This window comes from Cladophialophora immunda (genome assembly GCF_000835495.1).
Source record: "Cladophialophora immunda strain CBS 83496 unplaced genomic scaffold supercont1.6, whole genome shotgun sequence".
Classification (NCBI taxonomy): Eukaryota; Fungi; Ascomycota; class Eurotiomycetes; order Chaetothyriales; family Herpotrichiellaceae; genus Cladophialophora; species Cladophialophora immunda.
The window spans coordinates 4119595-4136240 of record NW_015622546.1 but is presented as its reverse complement, the minus strand read 5'-3'; the positions used below and the strand labels follow the sequence as shown (position 1 = coordinate 4136240).

General features: G+C 43.0%; 4 protein-coding genes across 4 annotated transcripts; 2 read left to right on the top strand and 2 right to left on the bottom strand.

The window, feature by feature from the left end:
* Positions 1 to 6352: 6352 nt before the first annotated feature.
* Positions 6353 to 7640, bottom strand: PV07_10842 (uncharacterized protein; the record flags this gene model as incomplete). The annotated part of the gene is made up of 5 exons (XM_016398208.1): positions 6353 to 6361; positions 6416 to 6436; positions 6486 to 7303; positions 7358 to 7373; positions 7437 to 7640. 5 exons carry the CDS (start codon positions 7638 to 7640, stop codon positions 6353 to 6355), a joined length of 1068 nt encoding a protein of 355 aa, XP_016245399.1.
* Positions 7641 to 10569: 2929 nt separating this feature from the next.
* On the top strand, positions 10570 to 12272 carry PV07_10841 (uncharacterized protein; the record flags this gene model as incomplete). The annotated part of the gene is made up of 3 exons (XM_016398207.1): positions 10570 to 10671; positions 10735 to 11148; positions 11208 to 12272. 3 exons carry the CDS (start codon positions 10570 to 10572, stop codon positions 12270 to 12272), a joined length of 1581 nt encoding a protein of 526 aa, XP_016245398.1.
* Positions 12273 to 12495: 223 nt separating this feature from the next.
* Positions 12496 to 13757, bottom strand: PV07_10840 (uncharacterized protein; the record flags this gene model as incomplete). The annotated part of the gene is made up of 2 exons (XM_016398206.1): positions 13646 to 13757; positions 12496 to 13592 (listed from the first exon to the last, which is right to left on the bottom strand). The coding sequence occupies exon 2, from the start codon at positions 13567 to 13569 to the stop codon at positions 12496 to 12498; it is 1074 nt and encodes a 357-aa protein (XP_016245397.1). The 5' UTR covers positions 13570 to 13592; positions 13646 to 13757.
* Positions 13758 to 15249: 1492 nt separating this feature from the next.
* On the top strand, positions 15250 to 16364 carry PV07_10839 (uncharacterized protein; the record flags this gene model as incomplete). The annotated part of the gene is made up of 2 exons (XM_016398205.1): positions 15250 to 15420; positions 15498 to 16364. 2 exons carry the CDS (start codon positions 15250 to 15252, stop codon positions 16362 to 16364), a joined length of 1038 nt encoding a protein of 345 aa, XP_016245396.1.
* Between the last annotated feature and the right edge of the window lie 282 nt (positions 16365 to 16646).

The window sequence follows — 16646 nt, the reverse complement described above, 5'->3', positions numbered from 1 at the left end:
TTAGGCGGTCCGTCTAGGCCCTATCGTCTCTAGTACTGCTATAAAGCCTAGAAATTAATGCTACTTAATACTAACGCGTCGAAATACTTCACATTAATAAGCTATCTAACTAGGATATTCTTATAGACTCCGGCCGTAGACTATCCTCACTACCTATAGACTATGCCTAAATTACCGATTATAAACCTCGTCGTTACTTATCTTATTTTACCCGCAGTTATCCTTAAATATCTATAATATCTAGGGATCCGTAGTGATAGCTCATATAATTGTCTTAATAAGATAACGCTACGTTATAATATCTACTTTAGCTTCTATCCCTTACTTAGTTACCCGCTCTAGCGTATATCGAACCTAATTTATATCCTAGAAGCTATTAACGTTAGTCAATACTAGTAGAGAGGGTCGTTCTTTATCGATAGTTAGATCTATACTATACTTAAGCTCGTTATCTTTAACTCTATTAATTACCGAGTTAGACTTATATTTCGGACTATCGTTCTCTAAATAGTTATTATCCTTATTAGTTTATACTTTATCTCACTCTCTTAGTTCCTATAGTTAAGCTCTAAAGTCTTTCTAATCGTTATAGTATATCTATAAGATTTCCATAAATAACTATACTAACTAAAGATAATAGACTACTAGCTTACTTACTTTACGTAGTAAGAATCAGTAGATAATTTTCGACTTCACGCTAAAGTTATAGCTCTTATAATAACTGACGACAATATCTACTAACCTACTATTAATAAAAATCCCTTATCCTTCACCCATACTATCGTTATAGTATTAAACGGTTAAGATTTCGGTTCTATAACTAGGGTCACTACCCGTTATATAGATTAGTACTAGTAAATCTTTCTTAAACTAATAGATAATATTAAAGTACTTTTTAATCTAGGCCGGACGTTAATGAATATTAGATAGGCTATAGTTCACCGCGAGATTAGCTAGAATAAATTATTACTAAAGATAGCTCTTAATAAAGATACGATTATATAATCAGTCCTTATCGTTAACTAAGAGTATACTCCGGTTACTTAATAAAAAGCTCTAATCGTTAGCGATATTAATGAGATTATTATAAAGAGTACTTAAATCTAATATAGGAATAGGGATACTACTCTTCTAGATATATCTACGCTAGTCTAAGTTTAAGAGTAGTAAATCTTAATATAGCTAAGTCTAAGCCTTCTTAACTAATCTATATACTATATCTCTTAATTTCGACATAGTAAATCGCGTAGTATTATATTAGACCTTATTATAGTACTAACTAACCTAACCTTCACTCGCTATATTTATATAAATCCGGCGGCCGATTATCTAAGTATAGTAGAAGAAATCTATTAGGCTAAGTATACCGTCGAACTAGGTTAAAGTTATAAAGCGTTATACTATTAACTAAATAAGACTAAAAATTAATAAGGTATATTACTTAATAGTAGCCTCGTCCCGGCCTTCATCGCGAAGACGTTAGATCTTAGCTTAGTAGTATTCGTACGTATAGAGTCCTACGATTATATAAGTGACGGTGATTAATCCTGAGAGAATCTAAGTATATAACTATAGCCGTTTCTAGACCTATCTTATAGCGTCTTAGCCTAAGACCGCCGCCCCGCTTACTAAAGTATTTTGATATTAATAGCTACTAAGATCGTGATCTAGTAGTGACACCTAAAACGCTAAATATATCTCTTTTATCCATCGCTAAGTACTTCAATACTAGCGTTCGTGAAAGAGATCTATAGCCTATTAGAATATAGCGAGGCGCTATCTCTACTGGTAGTTAAGACGATAACCGAGTACGGGATCGTCACGGTTATATATATACTAGATATAATATAAAATCTAGATCTAATGCTAGGTGTAGAGACGGATAGTCTTCTAATACTGTTAGCTATAAAACGGTTTCTTATTAGATAATTAGTTAATTTCTTAATAGTTTAATAACTAGAGCGCTAATAAACCTATTATCGATAGATAGTAAATCCATTAAGCGCGAGAGATTATCTTCGCCGTTATTCAATATACTCGCTAGAGTCTAAGTTTACGGGCTTAACTCTCTCCCTCCTCGGCCTTATCCTCGTAACCCTTAAGATAGATGGACGGTTCTCGCTAGGGGAGTTAAATTAACCTAGGAAGCTAAGCTCTTATATAGTACTAGAGATGATATTTCTATCTAGTCTACTCTAACTATACGTTCGTAGTATAGCGATACTTACTAGTCCTAATAGTCTTCTACTATTAGTATTCTTCTAGAGTACGCCGATATTCTATAAGTATCGCTTTCCTACGCTATAGTAGTTTATCTACCTATAGAACGCTATAGTCACTACTCGGGGGTTAAGATTAGTTGATAATAAAGAGTCGAGACTACGGTTTAAAATGGAAGAAGGTTTAGCACCGTTATCCCTCTATCTATAGTCGATTTAATAGATGCATTTACTTAGTGCGAACGTCACCCCCTTACCTCTACTTATTTCGCTAACCGTATTTATTAGTATAATGCTTTTATATAGATTAAGTAGTCTAAAAAACCTATCTATAATGCCGCCTATTCTCCTTAACCCTAAGACATTATAATCCATTATTAAAGACTTCGAGCTATAGAAGGTGATAAGTAGTAGGCGTAGAATATCGTATATTATAGAGTTCGAGTACTAGATTAGATAAACTCTCTACTACTTAGATAATTTACTAGCGAATAGTTAGCGAGAGGTGACTATAATACTATTTAAGGTATCCTAATACTTAATTCGGGATAGGATAGAATTGACACTATTAATAGTAAATTATACGGTATTATACCTAGTGCTTAAAGATACTCTCGAAATACTCTATCTTTCTGGCCTTAAAGATAACTATAAAGGGTAATATATGACCTAATTAGCTACTAATGTACCTTCAGATATATAGAGTTTCGTATTTCTACGCGTATAGTTCGTATAACGATAGACGATTATGTCAGCTACCGTAACTCTAACTCTTTTTCGTCCACCGTCTAGATATCGTTAACGCTACCCTAAGATAACTATAATACGATAACTATAGCTCCTAACGCGATATAATTACTCTCGGTATACTCCTCGCACTCGATTTACTCTCTCTATAAATTATCGGCCGGAAATTTTAACGAAAACCATAAACCTTTGACCTTTGAAAAGTAAACCTTTAATCTCTTTGCCCTACTAAGCCCTAGCTACTCTAATTAGGCTATTTAAACCTTAGACCCTACGATGTTTATATAATAATGTCAGAGTTATATAAAGAGGAAGAGGATCCTAGAAGTAATATCTAGTGAAATAGACTAGATACGCTAAACTAACGTAAGAACCGGCCGACGCGCTATAAGACTCTACCGCGCTAGATATATACGAGACTTCCTAGGTAAGTATAGAGGGAGGGAGAGAGGTGATATAATAGGTTAAACCTAGGAGAAGGCTTAGTTCTAGTGAACTAGCACTAAGACTAACGCTAGGAAATACTATCTCCTAATTAGTCAAGATTTACCTATATAATATATAGGCGAAATACTACCTCCTAATTAGTTAAGACGCATATGGTATAAGGGATATAAAGTCCTAATAGTTAAGACACTATATGTAAGGGAAGGTAAGGAGTTAGAATAAGTACGTAAGGGAAGGTAAGGAGCTAAAATAAGTACGTAAGGGAAGGAGTAAGGAGGTGAGGATAATAGTTACCTCCTTACGGCGCGTTAGAGGATATAAGGAGAAAGGAAGGATAGTCATTCCTTCCTTCTCTCTCCTTAGATTTATCCTCCTTATTACTAGGTTAGTTAGCTAGTTATAGAACTCTTTCTAAACCCTCATATTTCTATTATAAAAAAAAAGAGAGAAAGTTAGTTAATAAATCTTAGAATTAAAGGAGCTCTATTAGAGAGATATATATATCCTTATTAGTAAAATCTAAGTCTATTAAGGCATTATCTAGTATTAATAGTAAAGATACTTCCCCTACACTATCGAGAGAAGTAGCGTTAGCTAGCTCTAGAGTCATATATTAATTTTATAGATAGTTAAATTCGTCGAAGTAACTATTAGATATAAGGTCTAGGAGAGAGTATTTCTTAGGAAGCGTTCTCTATTATTATAAAGTATAGATTTACCTTAGTTTTAGGTATAGAGAGCCTCTATATTAGATAATATTAAATAGCGTAATTACTAGTATTACTTTAAAAGTCGAATTTATTATAATAGAGGATAAGTAATCTATATAGTAATTCTTATATCTAAGAAGAGGGAGTAGTAATACTCTTTTATAGTTAGTATATAAAAGCTACGTTACTCTACTTATAAGTATCTCTACCTACCTAAAATAGAGAACGTAGTATTCTATATTAGACTAATATCCACCTACTCTAGTCTAATATTCCCCCTTATTTAGCCTCTAAGTCTACTCTCTAGATAATAGTAGCGGAGTAGTTTACGTATATTAATAATCTAATCCCTAAATTCAATATATTCCTATATAGGTAGATTATATCTCTTATTAAGGAAGAAGTATACCGCTTTTAGAGAGGTTATCACCTCTAACTTAGTTATATTAGTAGATTACCTATTATAGGAGTAGTATTACTTAATCTATTAATCCTAGGCCTTAGATTTATCTATTATTCTAAACTATAAGGTAGATTTAATATTATTAAATAGAATCTAGTAGAAAGATTATCTCTATAGATAATATTATAACGACTATAGTAGTATTCTAGACTACTAAGTATTACTTCTTCCTCTATCCTTAAACTTAGCTAATAGATAGGATATAGAGTACTCTAAGTCTACCTTAACTCTATTAACTAATCTCTACTTAGATATAGTTAACTAGCCCTATTCTAACTAGATTAGTATAAGAATAATAGTATATAGCTTAGTTAATTTTAAAGTTTGTAAGGGGTAGGATAGAGCCTAACGTAAAAGGAAACCCTTATAGAGAGGATTTATCTATATTAATGCGCACCTACTTAGGAGCCTTCTTAAAGGATAGCCTTTAGGTATCTAGAGGAGAGACTAAGTTAGAATATATCGCTAGAAGTAAGTATTAACTACTCTAACTTAATATACTTCTCTATTCTATAAGTAAGAGTCTAACTTAAGATAGAATAACTTAATTTTCTATTAAAGGATTATCTAGGACTTAATTTAGTTAATTAAATTACCTCTTAAGGTACCCTATTTACTTAATATATACTAATATTAGTTCCTTAACTTACCTTAAGACTAAGTATTAAGGTAAAGTTAGGTCTTAACCTATAGAGTCTTTTAAGACGCCCTTAGAAGTTACTAAGCTCTATACTCTTTAACTTTTATCTAACCTAAGATAATAGATTAGATATTAGAATATAGTATAGCTATAGCTTAGCTCTAACTAACTTTACTTAAGGTAAGTAATATTAGAGATTTCACTATGTTTAAAGTTAGTTAAGGAACTCTAGATATTATAATATCGTATTAAGCCTCTATAGTGGAGATCTATAGACCTTAATATATAGATATCCTAGTCCTTAAGTTACTTAGGATTAGTGCGTAAGTCGAGAGAGCGCCATTAAGAAGCTAGGGCTATCTAGTAGTTAGGAGGACTAACTGTTAAAATACTAGATCTTACTAGACCTTAAAGGATTTACGTAACGCTAATAGACTTTAGTACGTATATCTATAGTTAATATTAAGTTTCGTTAGATAACTATAGATATATAATCTTAGGAGTACTCTATTAAAATATAGTCGCCTATCTATAGCGGCTAATAACTTAATCCTTAGGGCTTATATAGGTGTATAATTTAGGATTTAATACCTATCTATAGTAAATAATTAGCCTACTAATTTTAGTCCTAAGATTCCGTTAGGAATATCAAATATTTTACCGTAGTGTTTTTAAATATTTCACGGTTACTATAGAGTCTACCCACCCTATATAATTAGTCCTTCTAAATATTTCACCATGAAATATTTACGGTATTACTGATAGGGTACCACTTTAGCTTAGTAGTCTTTCTTTTATTATTTTCTAGTCTAAGTAGATAGAGGACAGCAAGACAATCAAAAAACTGCTTTATAAGATGTGAACGCGCCTGTTACCTACCACCGTACGAGTTGGCGCCTATGGCTAGAAGCCTCGCCCCAGTTCATTAGTCCTTCTAAACATTTCACCGTGAAATGTTTGCGGTATTACTGATAGAGCCTAGAAAGGAATTCCTTTGATATCTAGTTACTACACGACTTAAAGTCTTAGAGAGGTGTAGATCTCTTAGGCGTGTCATATACGCTCTTCTACCTGTGGGTAGCCCTATCTTAGTATCTATAGGGGCCCAATTATAGAGTATGGAAGACTAGGCCTTCTAATCTAGTTATTTATGACATCCTTATTCCATAGTTATCACGATTTTCCCAACATGACCCATATTCCAAGCATACTATTAAAGTGATTAGAACTATTCGCAGAGAGATCCATTCCTCACTCACCTCATAAGCGGATTTGGCATCTTCCAACCTGAAGACCTTTCTGTCTATCAAGGGCTTGATGTTATTGGTCTGTATGGCACGTAACATATTGGAGAACTGTTGGCGAGTTCCCACAGCCACGCCTCGCACTGTACAGAGACGGCGAAAGGCTTCCATCAATACTGGTTCTTGGTTAAAGTGGCGTCCCAGATAGCCAACAATTTCGATGTGACCGCCGCGTCTAACGCTGTTGAGACTCTGCTGCATCGTTGCAGCCCCACCAACCTCGACAATACAGTCGACACCCTGTCCAGCAGGCGTCAAGGATCTTGCTGTAGCACCCCAAGCTGGATCTTCTTTATAGTTGATAGTATGATGTGCCCCCAGCCTTTTAAGAAGGGAACATTTTTCAGGTGAAGACGTTGTGGCAATTACCATTGCACCAGCGGCGAGGGAAAATTGTAAAGCGAAGATGGATACGCCTCCAGTGCCCTGTGTCAAAACGACCTGCCCCGGCTGGAGGGGTTGGAGGCCGTAGAGCGCGTTCCATGCAGTCAGCGCTGCACACGACAATGTGGCTGCTTCGGTGAGGCTCAGATTGGACGGTATGTCCATCAACCCTTCTTCGTTGAACACTCCGTATTGACGGAGAGTTCCATCATGTAGGCCTCCCAACCCAAAGCTTGTGCCTAAGGTAGCAGCTCTGGTAGATCCTACTGGCTCTTTCTGGTTGAAAACCGTAACCACCTTGTCGCCTGGCTGGAAGTATGTCACATATTTTCCTACACAGACAACTTGCCCTGCTCCATCACTACCTGGGACAACATTCTCTCGCGTACCTTTCAAGATGTTAAGGAATTCGCTCGAGAATAAATACGAGATCAAGCACATACCGAATTTATATTGACCCTAGAATCAATATTCGTTATTATTATTTCGTACTGTCTTCCAGACACGACCGTTACTACTCACCTTTGCAACCATCAAATCTCGATAATTAAGAGACGCAGCATGGAACTTGACGAGAATATCGTGGTGTCCAAGATCAGGAATTGGAATTGCTTCTTGCCATTCGAGGCTGTCAAAATTTTCATTGATATTGGCCCCGCTACGAACTATCCAGCCTTTGGTATATGACGGCAGTCGGCCTTCGGCATATTCAATGTTGTTTTGCATAGTCAAAGCGAGGTTTCAATGGGATGAAAGGCTTGGTGTAAGACGCATAAAATCTTTTGGAGAGGGATTGAGGTAGAAATTGATTTATGTATGGATTGCTCTCTCGAAGCACCTTCTCCATTACTAGGAACTTATGAGGGATAGCTCTGTCCCCTCATATGTTCAGCCACTCGCTTTTTGGGTCTAAGATAAGGAGAATCATGGCCTCTTCTGGGCACGCGGTCGAAAAAGATATTTCAACTAGCTAGGCTACTAGTGTTACCCACACTATCACCACTATCCGGCTAGTTGTCCACAAATGGGCGTGAATTGTGAGAGGTGGAGCTTTACCGTACTGTGTCGCACAGTACCTCGTACGCTCTCCTATTGTCACCAATCTTCGATCAAAATCACTAAATGAACTCTTGAACTACTGACATTTCCCAAGTGATCAGTACCCATGCTATATCTTATCTATTGTACCAGTCGAAACGTTGGCTTTTCGCCCTGTGGGGTTAAGCGGAGCATGTGTCGGCGTCCTGTCGCTCCTAGGGGGTAATCTAAGGTGACGGAATGCATGACCATACGGTTGTCGTACACCACAACGGTATCCTCTTCCCACTTGACTCGGGTGTGGAAGTCAAGACCGCTCTTAATATGATCGTACAAGATCTTCAGGATGCCGTCACTCTCCTCCTTCTTCAAGCCTACAATTTGGCTCACGTACACTGGGTTGACCCACAGTGCCTTACGACCCGTGACTGGATGTGTACGGATAACGGGGTGGACTGTGTCGAGAGCCTCACGGCGGACGATGTTGGTCTTATGGGCAGTGACCGTTTGTGGAGTGCCCGCATGGATAGCTGATAACCCTTCCAGGAACTTCTTCATGGGTTCTGAGAGCCGGTCGTAAGCGGTCATAGCGTTCAAATACAAGGTATCACCACCACAGTCGGGAGTGGTGAGCGCACAAAGAAAGGTTGTCCCGGGCGGATTGCTATTCCAAGAAGTCAGCGAAAAATAAGTCATAGAGATGTAGGAGACAACCTACATCTCATAAGTCATGTCTGAGTGCCATCCTAGAGTGTTCAATTTGCCCGAGGTAGTGTGGTCAAAGTAAGAGTCGTTATTGTCTCGAAATAAGGTGGAAAGCTCTGGGTGGTCCTTGACATGAGTTCCGAACTGGTGGACATGCAACCTGCCGAAGTGTGTGCCGTACTCTTTCAGCCACTCAGGACTATGGTAGGTGAAGTCTTGCTTGCGGAAAATGACCATACCCCGCTCGGCCACGTACAAGGCTAGTTCATCCTTCTGTGCTGGCGACAGGCGACTTAACTGGGCGTCGAAAACCTCAGTGCCGATATTGGGTGTCAGATCCCTCCTGTTCCTCAAAACTTCAAACAGCGCTCTCTTCTCTGGGTCAGCACGGGAGGCAGGGTCGACGTGATCAAATGGCGTCAAAGGCGGATCCGCTGTGGCTGTGTTGTAAGGGAGAAAGTGTTTCCATTTGTACTGAGCGATATTAATACTTTGATTTCTGGCACTGATACAATCCTAACACAAACCTCTTCTTTGGTATAGTCCTTGCAAGTCTTTTGTGGGATCTCCGTCGTGCCCTTTGGGTTTAGAAGGATGGGCACCAGTGTTGAAGGAAATTTGAATTCCTTGGGCGGAACATAATTGGGATTTGGTGCTGTACAAGACCACCATGTATGTTTCTGTTCCTCTGGATCTTGCATGCGTATCTCCCTCGTCTCCGTATTGAGCTCAGCCCCTCTCAGAGTGACAGTCACACTTTCAACTTGACTCATTTTTCTATTGTACGCCTTGTTTGGATAAGAAGATGAATATAGGCACAAAAAAAGCCAAGGCTAGATTGTTTTATATATGTCGTCTCAATTTCACAAGATCTTTTATGAAGTGTAATGACTCATCAAACTCTCTAGCCCAGTCATATAGTGATAGTGTCTAAATATCTACTACAGGCAACTCGTAACACAAGCCTAATATGGAAATGGGATTGCGCTTTTAGTTTAAAAAGACAAACTCTATGATCCCTCTGGGGTATGAGCAAAGTGGATGGGGCTATCGAGTCAGTAGTATCTTGATAAGGACATTCTATTCCACCCGAGAACTCAAGCGGAACACCCTTGGGCCACGTAGACAGAGATGGGGGTGGCAAAATTCCTTACAATGGAGATAAGTGGGGGGAACCCTAAGTCGAGCTGCTCGTCGTATCCATAGTAATTGTTTGTCACCACCTCGGGACGTGAGTTGCTTAGCATCTACAGCATCATCGGACAAGATAGGAAGCCCTAAATTCCATTGTGAAGGTGGATACGCTGGTGGCTAAATTTCCTCATCCATCCTAGTGTAGAATTCCTAGCCTTGGTGAACCCCAAAATGCCCCGCCTCACTAGCCGTTGCCTTGGACTTGTCACTTTTATCAAGGCCTCTCAACACTTTATTTGGTAGAGACAGACCCCATGGCCAGTCTCGCCCACATTTGTACAGTACACCCACGTTGACTTTACGATCTAGGCCTCGGATTTGTGGTGCCCGCCTCGAATATCAATTGACACATACGGCCTTCGCACTCATGAGCGGGGTTCCACCACGGTCTGATCCTAAACTTCTCAGAAGGCGAGAGAATAAGTCAACTGCAATTGGCTAAGCTTCTTCTATCAGTACGCTATCGGTATATCTACCGCAACAATGGCTGATATGGGAAATAGGTAGTAGATATCTGCACGCGCTTCTGGATTGACTGCTTTTGGATTCTTATCAAGGGCTTATCATTCAGCACGAGTGAGAGCAGGGCTAAGCTCCTTGACACCTACAGACCGCGCAAGTACAAAATCCAGCAGATCCCTCCAGCATTTCGACTTGAGAAATTCAAGCTAAAGACAGAATCACTGTTCTACGACTCTGACACACGATCATCATCAAGATGGCTCCTCGTCTGGAGAGGAGGTATGTTTCGAAGCTGGTTCCAAGCTCCGAGTTCATGCTTTTCATTGTCATTGTGGGAACATCATTCGCCGATTCGGTGGTACGTCCAGACCAAACCGTGTGTCTTCATGTATTTGGATACTAACCTCCCTGACTGGCGCAGTTGACCGGATACGACAGCTCCCTTATGGGAAGCTTGAACGTAATGCCGTCATATAAGTCATACTTCACGCTTACCACAGCCACGACGTCCCTCAACACGGCGAGCTCTTACCTTGGTGGATGTATAGGTGCCTTTTTCGCCGGACACCTCACCGACTGGCTGGGTAGGAGACGAGCAATATGGTCGTCCTCAGCCATCACACTGATCGGAGCCGCTTTTCAAGCCGGCGCCGTAAATATCACTATGTTCATCATTGGCCGCATCATTGTCGGCATTGGTATGGCCGTCGCCGTAGTAGCGACGCCGACATACGTTGTTGAGGTCGCAAGAATGTCATACCGCGGTTTCGCCCTGGGACTGTACTATTCCTGCTGGAATGTCGGGACTTTGATGGCGTCTGGTATCTGTTATGCGGTAGGCTTGATGTGAGACTTCCGCACTCATGACAATATGGCTAACGTGCATTCGTCCAGACCAATGACTGGATTTCGACATGGGGCTGGAGGTTGCCGAGCCTGCTGCAAATTGTACCCAGTCTATTTGCTGCGGGAATCGTGTTCTTCATCCCCGAGTCGCCACGCTGGCTGATCGGACAAGATCGCCACGGAGAAGCCTTGGAAGTGCTGGCCATCGTCAACAGTGGAGGAGACAAGGAGGATCCGAAGACGCTCTTGCAGTTCCGAGAAATCAGTGATACTATCCGCTGGGAGAAGACCGAAGGCCGTCAGCTCACTCTGGTCCAAGCGTGGACGAACAAGTCTAACCGCAAACGTCTGCTTCTGGCTGCGACCTTCTCAATAGTTGTGATGCTCTGTGGCAACAATACCATCACCTTTTATTTTGGCGACATGATGACCAAAGCCGGTATCACGGACTCGACTACCCAACTCGAAATCAACATTATCTTGACATCTTGGGGTCTGGTAATCTCCGTTGTGGCCTCATGGTACACCGACCGACTTCCGAGAAAGGGATTGGCGTGTACCAGTCTGGGTCTACTTTCGCTCTTCATGTTTGCCTTGGCTGGCATGACGGCGAAGTTTGGAAACTCGACGGATAAGTCAGGCATTTATGGGACTATCGCAATGATCTTCCTCTGCAAGGCGGGATACGATATCGGCATTAATCCGCTAACCGTTTTGTATCCGGCCGAGGTCCTATCGTACCAGATCCGTGCCACAGGCATGGGTCTATATGCTTTGACTACCAAGATGGGCGGCCTCGTCTCAACCATGGCCATTCCTTTCTCGTTGAAGGCCATTGGCTGGAAGACGTACTTGATTTTCGGAAGTGTCGACATCCTCTACATTGTCCTCATTGCCATCTTCTGGGTCGAAACTCGTGGACTGACACTCGAGGCAGTGGACGTGAAATTCGGTGGCGTCAAGCACTCCGATGTTCCTGACCTCGGCGACCTTGACAAGGCCGACACCAAAATCACTATCGAAGGCGTCGATCTCAGCCCACGTGGCCACACTGAGGAAGCAGGAAGCGTTGACCTCAAGGTGGTGGCGCTTTCAAAGGCGGCCGATGTGTGAACAAAGGTGGAGACTGCGGGCGCATCCGTAGGTCGTATTGCTGGCAGTGCAAGGAGAATGAAAGAGGTTGTGCATGTCATTCCAGATACTGAGATTTTGTTTCCGAAAGCCCTACCCATAGTCACCCCTTGCTCTTGAGAGATGCTGATCTCAGTCCAAAGATAGTTTACATCTGGCCAGGCGCTTCTGAATAGGAGTTGTGTTATTTATTCTATTCTGTCATTCATTCTTGCCATGTTTCTTGGATCAAAGTCATGGTCTCGTCTCTCGTCATACAAGGAAATACCTTCCTCAACTCGTCGTTTCTCTCCGTTACCCACTTCTTATCTTCCTGCGCGCAGACACCACTTGCTAATAGACACAGCGGAGTAGATGTCCGCGAACTAGGGTTACAAGTAACCGGGATCGTCTTCATCAAGGTCATAATGATAGTGACTGTCTCTTGCACTCGTGGGGACCATTTGGGATCCTTGTAGATTTGGAGCTGTAACACCAAATGCGCACACCAATACCAACACTGGCCCAAGGTGTGATAGTAGATAGCTTCTGGTCCGGATTCTCTTGCGTAGTCACCGTTTAAGTCCAACACAGCCATACTTTCGCCATACACTCGCAGCTCCGTTTCGATCTGAAAGGCAGCAGCCAGTCCCTTGGAGAACGACCCGCTTTCGTCGGACAAGTCGGATCTCAGGTGACAAAGGCGCGCCAAAAACACCCAGAGCGGCTGGGGACAACCCGTCATCTCGCGGAATGGCGGTTCTGACACGTCCAATTTAGGATCGGGCCAGAGAAACCAACAGGTTAGGGACAGGTAGGGCCGTCGGTTTTGCGTCAATGAAGTCGTAATGTCCAGCATGGCAAAGCGCTGGAGTAAGAACCGCAGGACAAACCCTTCGCATGGTGTATCGAGGATGTTCAAGCTCTGGAGGAAATGTAGAGCGATATTGAGATGAACGTCGACGCCAACCAAGCCTATGAAGAAGCTGTTGGCAACCTGCATCAACACCGCGGCCAGCATCACTAGATCCGTTTGGAAACATTGTTGACCGCTGGGAGATGAGTCGCGTTGAATCTCGATCCTGTTCGAGGTCAAATCCACATTCATTCCGCCGATAGCCTTTCTCAAAGAATCTAAGGCTAGATGCTGTCGCTGCAGAGTTCTTTCAGCACTGACTCGGCCCCAGTGGAACATCCATTCGATTGCGTGCGAGACGATAGTGTTCCCTACCAGAGGCGAGGTCATTGCCATCATGGAAAACTTGCGGTATGGGTTCTGTGCGCCATCATAGGCCACCATATTCCCGCACCGCTTCCAGAGCCCTGCGAGTGCGAATTAGAGCAGATCACTCTGATAGCGGACGATCTCCACCTACAATATTCAAGAGCAAGCCTTTCGTCATATGACTGGCAAACGACCGAGAAAGGCACTGGAATCACTCTCGTAGGCCGTGGTGTATGAATTTGGACTTGGCCCGCCAGATGATCCTGGGCGAGACCATCATCTATCTCGTCACCCTCAGCGGCGGCGGCGTCGATGTGGGGGAGTGTTTGTTGCTGAGAATATCGGCGGAATCCAAAGTCCGCGGCTTCAGAACCACTCTTTCGCTGCAATAAAGCTGTTGCGGGCTTCTGCGCAAGGACTACAGGTCCTTTCGTAGCTTCTCCGTCGTGATTTTGGGCAATCTCTTCGTTCAATAGTGAACTTTGACGTTTCCGTTTGGGCCGCCGCGCTTCCGGTGCCCTTGGTGACGGACGAATAAAGGCCCACCTAAAGCGATTATCGTAATCGCAGTCGACCCCTCTTCTCCAGCAGCCGCCACATTGTGGTCTCTTCTCATCACACTTGCGACGACAGCGTCGGCACACCGCACATCCTAGAATTTTGCGCTCAGCCGTCGGTACGTAAAGGTCATCAGATAGGGCACGGGAAAACACTGCTTAACTCAGCAAAATTTACTAACCTGTCCGAGATCGCGTTTCTGTCATCGCTGATCGAAAGTTGTTCGAGGCAGGGCGCCAAAAATTCCCAGAGAGGTGAAAACGTGGGAAAAGGAGCTGCACAGAGCGCAATCGACCTAATGTGGATAAACTGGGGGAGGAGATGAACCAGGGTATATCTCGAGTTTCGAGACCCTGATATCGTCCCTCATTGGGGGCTTCCGTCGTCGCCATTCTCCGACCAGGCCTCGTGACGTCGCTTACCAGTGGTCCAAGATATGAGCAGTCAACCTCGGGAATTGGGCTAGCGGCTCGAGATATCTAGCCGATATTTGGCTAGTGAGGCTACCGATGGTGCTGGTTGTTGGCTGGGAACCGGCAAAAGTCAGGGAACTGGTTGACGAGTGCCATATTAGCATTCCAGGCATAGACGAATGAAATCTCAACATGGCACATTGGGACTTGTGATAGATGTAAACCCAACTAGCTACTATAGCGCCCTGCCGGAAGCTACGCTGAAAGTGCTGGAAGACGGCAAGAAAATACTCGAGATATTTCCTCAGATAACACGGAGTAGCTTTTGCTCATCTCCGCGACCCACTGCCGCCCCTCTGGCACAGATAAGTGCCTACATTGCCATATTCATACTAGGCAATCCACTTGCCGACAAGGACCCCTCGGGTTCTTCTGATTGCATGTCTGGAATACTCGCTCTCCGCATAAGCCAGTCTGTAACCTAAAAGGGGGTGAATTCATAGATGCACAACCTAAATCAAGATGAATCATTGGAACGCCCTGTTGCAATGTCAAGCCGCTTGATTGTCCCTGTGATCAGAGAGTAGACCACAACATCCCTCTGATAACACCATCTTCGGATCAGTAGACGGCAATGCGGAAACGCTGGTTCGGTAATAGCCGACAGTCTTAAGTTGTGCATTCCAAAAAATCAATATAACCAGGTGAAGGCCACCATGATAGTATGATATTACTACCGCCTTGAGAAATTTTTCGAATCCTACCAGGAAGAAGAAGAAGCACAATGGCAAAAGCAGAGATTCCCGTCATATCATTTGAGCCGTTCCTCAAAGGCGACTCAGAGCAAAGAAAGGCTGTGGCCGATCAGATCTACCGAGCATTCCACGACATTGGGTTCCTTTACTTGAAAGACTCTGGTATCTTGCAGGGAAGAGTGGACAGCATTTTTACTCTGGTGAGTCATGTCTCTCAACGTTGAGAGTTCCCCGCTCTGGCAGAGTGTGGATGTGGGCTGATCCAAGGCACTCACAGGCAAGACAATTCTTCGATCTGCCCTTGGACTTCAAAAAAAGATATACTATTCGAGATCCAGCCGAGAACCAAGGCTACTCACCTAAACTAGCAGGCGATCATCGAGAGTCGTATGAGCATCGGCGCTTCACCAACGAGCTCTGTCCAACCTCTCAAGAGTTGACTGATCACAATCCGGAAATTGCGAACTTTCAAGTGATCATGGACGAGTTCTACAAAGAATGCTTCGCCCTGTCGGAACAGGTACTTAAGTGTCTGGCACTGTCCCTGGGCCTCCCTGGTGGGGAGCATTATTTTGACTCAATGATGGAAAGATCCGATCCGCAACTGCGTATCATGCACTATCCCCCAGTGCCAGCTGCCAGCGTCACGGCGTCCAGAGGGGCAGATGACGCTGGTGAAAAGAGGGCCAAGCCTCACTGTGACTATGGCTTTTGCACGCTATTGTTCCAAGATGGGGTTGGAGGCCTCGAGGTTGATCCATTTCACACAGGGAACTATATCGCGGCTAAGCCTATTCCTGGCACGGTCTTAATCAATATTGGCGATTTGCTTCATAGACTACTCAACGGCCGTGTCAAAAGCACACTTCATCGAGTTGTTGCTCCGGCGGTGGAAGTGGCCGACGAGTCTGGAATGCTGCCATCGAGGTATTCAATTCCTTTCTTTGTCCATCCCGATGAGAGGGCCAACATCAACCCTATTGTCTTGAGCGACCAAGAGGAACAGCTTTACAAGGGCGTCAATGCAGGCATCTGGAGGGCATGGCGTACTTCGAGATTTTATAATGTGCCCGAGAAGGAAAAGTATTTCCTCGACCAGCTTGGAATTGCCCATGAACTTGTACGCACTGCCATAATCAATTGAAAGCGCGGGACAGAAAATTGCGACTATTTGGTGGTATGGGATTCACGAATACTGGTAATCTACTATTCTGTTGTTTAGAACTCTCCAGGCCACCAGGCTCGCTCAAAGCCGACCATATCAGTCTCACAACCACAACCACCCCTGGCTCACCTCCGTAGTAGAAAATTCAGTTTTGAATCTTTTCTTTGGTATAGTGCCTGCTCGTGCATACTTACGTCAGCAGAAAACAAGCAAAACTCGGTTCCACAGCAGCGCATGTTTAACTTGAGATCGTTCGGTAGC